Source organism: Procambarus clarkii, chromosome 34 (assembly GCF_040958095.1).
Source record: "Procambarus clarkii isolate CNS0578487 chromosome 34, FALCON_Pclarkii_2.0, whole genome shotgun sequence".
Classification (NCBI taxonomy): domain Eukaryota; kingdom Metazoa; phylum Arthropoda; class Malacostraca; order Decapoda; family Cambaridae; genus Procambarus; species Procambarus clarkii.
The window spans coordinates 44,217,305-44,223,770 of record NC_091183.1 but is presented as its reverse complement, the minus strand read 5'-3'; the positions used below and the strand labels follow the sequence as shown (position 1 = coordinate 44,223,770).

Sequence of the window (6,466 nt, the reverse complement as noted above, 5' to 3'; positions counted from 1 at the left end):
ATGACTAGACTTTGCGTCTTAATAAGGATTTATATCAGTCAACGCTAGTTATATATATATATATATATATATATATATATATATATATATATATATATATATATATATATATATATATATATGCAAACAAGCCTGAATGGTCCCCAGGACTATATACAACTGAGGTGTGGGTTTTCAGTTATATATATATATATATATATATATATATATATATATATATATATATATATATATATATATATATATATATATATATATATATATATATATATATAGGGTGTGAGTTTTCAGTTATATATATATATATATATATATATATATATATATATATATATATATATATATATATATATATATATATATATATATATATATATATATATATATATATATATGCGAACAAGCCTGAATGGTCCCCAGGACAATATGCAACTGAAAACTCACACCCCAGAAGTGACTCGAACCCATACTCCCAGGAGCCACGCAACTGGTATGTAGTTGTAGTAATCCACGCAACTGGATTAAGGCGTCTTGTACATACCAGTTGCGTGGCTCCTGGGAGTATGGGTTCGAGTCACTTCTGGGGTGTGAGTTTTCAGTTATATATATATATATATATATATATATATATATATATATATATATATATATATATATATATATATATATATATATATATATATATATATATATATATATATATAATTTTAATTTGTGTTCTTTTGATATCTTGACTCATTATTTAAAAGGTTTTTAATTTTTATTGTGATTATTGCTTCACACACACACACACACACACATTATATATATATATATATATATATATATATATATATATATATATAAATATATATATATATATATATATATATATATATATATATATATATATGTATATATTTATATACAAATAATAAACTCTTTAATTACTCATTGAAGATAAGAAAGTTGAGTATATGCCACTTTAACATGACTGTATAGATAACACGACTGTTAATTAAACAATATTGGACGACGCCAACAAGGGAAATATATCGAATCGAAAACAAGCAACGAATAAAACAAATTATTCAGCAACACACACAAAACGATAAGCATATGGGAGGAAAAGAATTATCATACTGAACAATTTTGAAAGAATATTTAGTGCTCAAAATAAAAGGTATTAATCAGATCAGAAGACTGAAAAATTTGCTGCTTCTTGGAAGAGAAATGTGAATGCTGAGTCAATCTTTTTTTGACATTCAAAATATATATATATATTAGATATTTTCCTCTAGCGGTAAGAAGCTATATATCATATAATGTTACATATCCTCTACTGTTACTTTATTCTTTAGCCGGAGACTTTCGGCGCCGTGAAGAGAGAGGGGGTGGGAACCTGCTGCATGGGTAACAGCTTCTCCCCCCGTATCAACCTATTGCGCCCTGGAGAGGCCACTCCAGACCGACAACCAGAGCGCAACTCCATAGTTTCCTGAGACTGAAGGATTTCCTACTACTATGTAACTCAAACATATCGAGTACCGGTTACATAGGCTGAGAGCAGAGATGTTTGATGTCTTGGAAGGAAACTCGTGAGCCCAACGTTGGGAAGGTTGTGCTTGCCTGGAACACTGTTGATTGATTTTGGAAGCGGGTGTGGTAGAAACAGTGGTAGCGATGGAGGCGCTGATGATTGACATGTTGGAGGCAATTGTGTGATGATGGTGGTGGCGGCGGTGATAGATGTGGTGGTTGGAACAGTGTTGGTGATGGTGGTGGGAACAATGGTGGTAGTGGTGATGGGGGAGAGTGGAGGGACAACAGGGGTGGTGATGACAGTGATGGGGACAGTGGTGGTGGTGGTTATGATGTTGGTAGGGTCAGTGGTGATGTTGACGGTGATTGGGGCAGTGGTGATGAAGAGGAGAGCAGTGGTGATGACAATGGTAGCCATGATGGCGTTGGAACCACTGGCGATAACAGTGAAGACAACAGTAGTAGTGCTGGCAGGTACAATGTCGGTGACAACGGCGACATTAGCGACGTTGATAATATCAACAGCAACAGTAATCTCCTTTGTGCAACAGGAAGACATTAGCGTGCAATAAGAGCATTATTAAAAGTTTCAGCTCTAATCTTAAGAGGCCTCGTTATCAGCAATAGTTAAGCCTCAACTACTTACGCTTCACCTTCGTTATTATTAGATTAGTTACCAAATTCATAATGAACATGAAAGTATAGACAAAAATCATGCTTAATAATTAACATAAATGTGCTAATTCAATTACAATTAATAAAGATTGTAGCTCATTAGGCTGTTATTAGTGTGTACGATTCACATCCAGCTTTGATCGCCTTTAACACTCCGCTGATCACAATATTAGACTAAATTACTCATTAATCATAATGATCCTTAACGAGCGTTTCACAGAACATGATATAATCTTAACTCGAGCCTTAGAAATGTTATATCACTAAATGTTTCTTAAAATATTAGCAAAGGACGGAAAAACAGCAGTGGGAACTAATCATAATGAAAAAAAATGTAATTGATAGAATTAAATTATAAAGTAAGACCACCATGGCTAGATTCCATCAAAGGACAATCTCTAAACTGGACAATGTCCAGTCACCACATTGGACATGCTGCTTTCTGTCCAGTCACAATACCGGACATACTTCTTTCTGTCCAGTCACCACATCGGACATACTGCTTCTGTCCAGTCACTATACCGGACATACTTCTTTCTGTCCAGTCACCACATTGGACATACTGTTTTATGTCCAGTCACAATACCGGACATACTTCTTTCTGTCCAGTCACCACATTGGACATACTGTTTTCTGTCCAGTCACAATACCGGACATACTTCTTTCTGTCCAGTCACCACATCGGACATACTGCTTCTGTCCAGTCACTATACCGGGCATACCTCTTCCTGTCTACATACCATACCCTTTCCTTCCATACTGTCAAGTCACTACACCAGACATAAATAAATATCAAAGTACATATGCATCAAGAAGTGTTCCTCGCATCTGGTTGAATATTCATTCTGAGTTTCCTTGGTGTCGTGGAATATATTCTGAGCTAAAGTGTACTTTTCTGGTTGAAAATAACCTTATTAAACTTCCAGAGGTTGACAGGACTTCAACCCAACGAGAAGCCATGAATTAGACTCTCTAAATGCTTCCAGCTGGCTAAATAGGTTAAGCAGGAAGACTCCTAATTTGACAAGATCAAAGGAATAGCTGAGAACATGGAGTCATACTAGAAATCACACTATTTAAATGAGTTAGAGAATAGATAAGAGTGGGAAATACCCTAAAATGCTATCAAATTATTCATTTCTCATTGATGAAAAGGACGTCGCGGGCTTCTTAGCAGGCCGTAAAAACTCTTCAAATAAACGTATGTAATAGAAACGAATTTTGTAATATAAAAACACGCAAAATTATAAGGAAAAGAAAATCAAAATATCTTCTTTAATAACATTAGCTGTATCAGATTGAACCGTTCATCTCACCCGTCGTATCAGGATGGATCAGTATTGGTGAATTTCAGCCCAGAAGGCAGCAGCTGCAGCCTTCACAAGGCAGACGACACACGGGGCGACGACCATCATGGTCGTGCTGGAATATAAACAGCACCGTCGTTCCCGTACGACCTGTCAACGTACAGGAAATTTCCCTCGGAAAAAATTATGACAGCGTGCAGGTGGCTGAGTACCGCTTAGCGCCATTTTCCTTCGTCCTCAACACTGTAATGTGAATGAGAGAATTATTGACCTGCTCTCTGGACAAGGAGAGAGAGAAAGAGAATGAGAGAGAGACAGAGAAAGAGAATGAGAGAGAGAGAAAGAGAAAGAGAGAGAGAGAGAGAGAGAAAGAGAATGAGAGAGAGAGAGAAAGAGAATGAGAGAGAGAGAGAGAAAGAGAATGAGAGAGAGAGAGAAAGAGAATGAGAGAGAGAGAGAGAAAGAGAATGAGAGAGAGAGAGAGAGAGAGAGAAAGAGAATGAGAGAGAGAGAGAAAGAGAATGAAAGAGAGACAGAGGGAAGGAAATGAAGGGCCACTGAACATGGGACCGCCACTGACAACTGAGTGGACAGCGCTCGGAATTCGCAGTCCTATGATTCCGGGTTCGATCCCCGGCGAAGGCAGAAACAAACAGGCAGAGTTTCTTTCACTCTAATGCATCTGTTCACCTAGAACTTAATAGGTACCTGGGAGTTAGAGCTACGGGCTGCTTTCTGGAGGTGTGTAACAAAAAGGAGGCCTGGTCGAGGACCGGGCCACGGGGACGCTAAGCCCCGAAATCATCTCAAAATTGATAACCTCAAAGAACTAAAGAACAATTCCGTATAGAACAACGAAAACAGGAAAAGGGAGGAAATTATATATATAAGAAACAGACCGAAAGCAAATATGTGGATTGTACATAGAGACGGTAAAACAGAGAAAGGGAAATAAAGAAACAGAGAGGGAAAAAACAGAGATGCAGGCAGTTTGCGAATGGTGTTAATGACCTGAAATTAATGTAATTTTCCTGGTTGGCAACTTTGATACACAAATTATAACTGTCGTGAAATAAAATTTTCTCTCCAACTGTAGCCTTGTACCTTGCCACTGTAGCCTTGTACCTTACCCCTGTAGCCTTGTACCTTTCCACTGTAGCCTTGTACCTTTCCACTGTAGCCTTGTACCTTTCCACTGTAGCCATGTACCTTTCCACTGTAGCCTGCAAACAAGAACGCACATTTCACATTTTCAACAAAACATCAAATTTATTTCTAAACCTTCAATGAGCTCATATACATTTATTACATATGATTTACATATTTACCTACATTACATTTATTTTATTGTGTTAAAGTACTTTCCTAAAAAAAATATATTCACAAAACAGCGTTTTTCGTTCACAAAACTGTAGCATCTTATCCACAGGTTTTTCTCTATCTCACGTTAAATTTATTCAATCATACAACATCAACTTCACAACAACGTCTAAATGGCCCGAAGGGTATTGCCAATAGGGCCCCAATCACTACATCAGAGCTGCCAATCCCCAATCAGTTGAACCACCTTCAGGGTGCAGCTGCGGGAGTTGATGAATTTCAATCTGCATATCTAAGTGCATTTCGCCTTTCACCTGACAAACAGTATTGAGAGTGGTTTATGGAGTGTGATATAGAGTGAAGGACACGCTCTATGCCTCTCCACCTGGTTCAAAAAGCGTGATATAGAGGGTTCGATTCCCTAATCACCTCATACATGCCTTGAAACAAGGAGGATGTGATCGTTTTGGATAATTATATAGGGTAAGTAATGACATGAAAATAAACCAGGAAAACATTTTGGAAGTTGAATGTTCATTTGCTGCAAGAACATGATTTTAACTCAATTCATCACATCAATGTTCGACAAACATCAATAAGAATGAAAAAAAAATCGAGTATATTGATCACGTTGTTTAATGATTTCTAGCCTTGCTTTACAACAAGGTACTAAAAAAAAATGACAGTAAGAGACCCCAAGACTTGTCGATGAAAGAACGCGGTAAGCACCAGGGAGCAGAAACCTGAAACTAAGGCTCCGTTTTTCTGGTGTGGGGTTTGGTCATTGTATCTTCACCCACGTCATTGTGGCTCATTGTAGGTTCGAACGAATAATAGCATAGACTCATGACGCTTTTCGTACCATCAAAACGTGATGGACATTTGAGCGGCATGAAAGTCAAACGTGGAATGAAAAGACAAGTTTTAAACAGGTTTTTGACCAGTTCTCACGATAGGTTTTCTCCTCTCTACTTGTCTCTCGATTTTTATATAAAGTTCCCTCTCCCTCTTTCTTCTCTGGGTCTCATCCTCACTGTCTCTTCTTGTTTTTCTTCCTAAACATTATTATTTCAAATTCTCTTTATCACTTTCTGTTCTTTCCTTTTGCTTTGTTTGTCCCTCTTCTCTTTCTCTCGTCATTTTTGTGTTTGTTTTTTTTCCTCGTTTTCGTCTTTCGCCTCTTTCTCCCTTCTCTCATTTCCGTTAATCTTTCTGATTATCTCACCTTCCTTGTCATTTCCTCTCATCCCTCCTAAAGCTTCCCTTTTCTCTTTCCTTCTTGGTGCCAAGACCAACCAAGTCCCACAGTGCCTCCTTCCTCTCTTCTCAACGCTTCCTTCCTCCCCCTCATCACCTTCTCCTCCTCCTCCTCCTCTCTTCTTCCCCCCTTTGTAGTCTTCCCTTCCCCCAACAGCGCATTCGGACGATCCCCACAACGACTTAAACTCCCACAAAAGGCCGCGGCCTTCCCCTCCAAGCAATGTTTCAATTCATTATTCATAAAACGCTTCACTTCCTTCCTTCGTAAAGCCAACAGCAACGTTCCCCTCCAACCCCCACAAACCCTCCTCCCACTCCATACCTCAGTGTTGGCCACCCACACAATCTCTTTGTTATAGAATCTTCCTTACCCACTATGAGAA

At 38.1% G+C, this 6,466-nt stretch overlaps 1 protein-coding gene across 1 annotated transcript; it reads right to left on the bottom strand.

Moving 5' to 3' along the window:
• Positions 1 to 1,510: 1,510 nt before the first annotated feature.
• LOC138371075 (hepatitis A virus cellular receptor 1-like) lies at positions 1,511 to 6,070 on the bottom strand. The gene is made up of 3 exons (XM_069335733.1): positions 6,049 to 6,070; positions 4,608 to 4,726; positions 1,511 to 2,059 (listed from the first exon to the last, which is right to left on the bottom strand). The coding sequence occupies exons 1-3, from the start codon at positions 6,068 to 6,070 to the stop codon at positions 1,511 to 1,513; spliced, it is 690 nt and encodes a 229-aa protein (XP_069191834.1).
• Positions 6,071 to 6,466: the final 396 nt, after the last annotated feature.

Bases quoted from the DNA above. Each gene is read 5' to 3' on its own strand.
- LOC138371075 (XM_069335733.1), bottom strand. From the start codon at position 6,070: ATGAGAGGAAATGACAAGGAAG. The intron at 4,727-6,048 runs GTGAGATAATCA...TCTTGTTTGCAG, and splicing joins GAGAGGAAATGACAAGGAAG to GCTACAGTGGAAAGGTACAT. The intron at 2,060-4,607 runs GTACAAGGCTAC...TGTTGCACAAAG, and splicing joins TACAAGGCTACAGTGGCAAG to GAGATTACTGTTGCTGTTGA.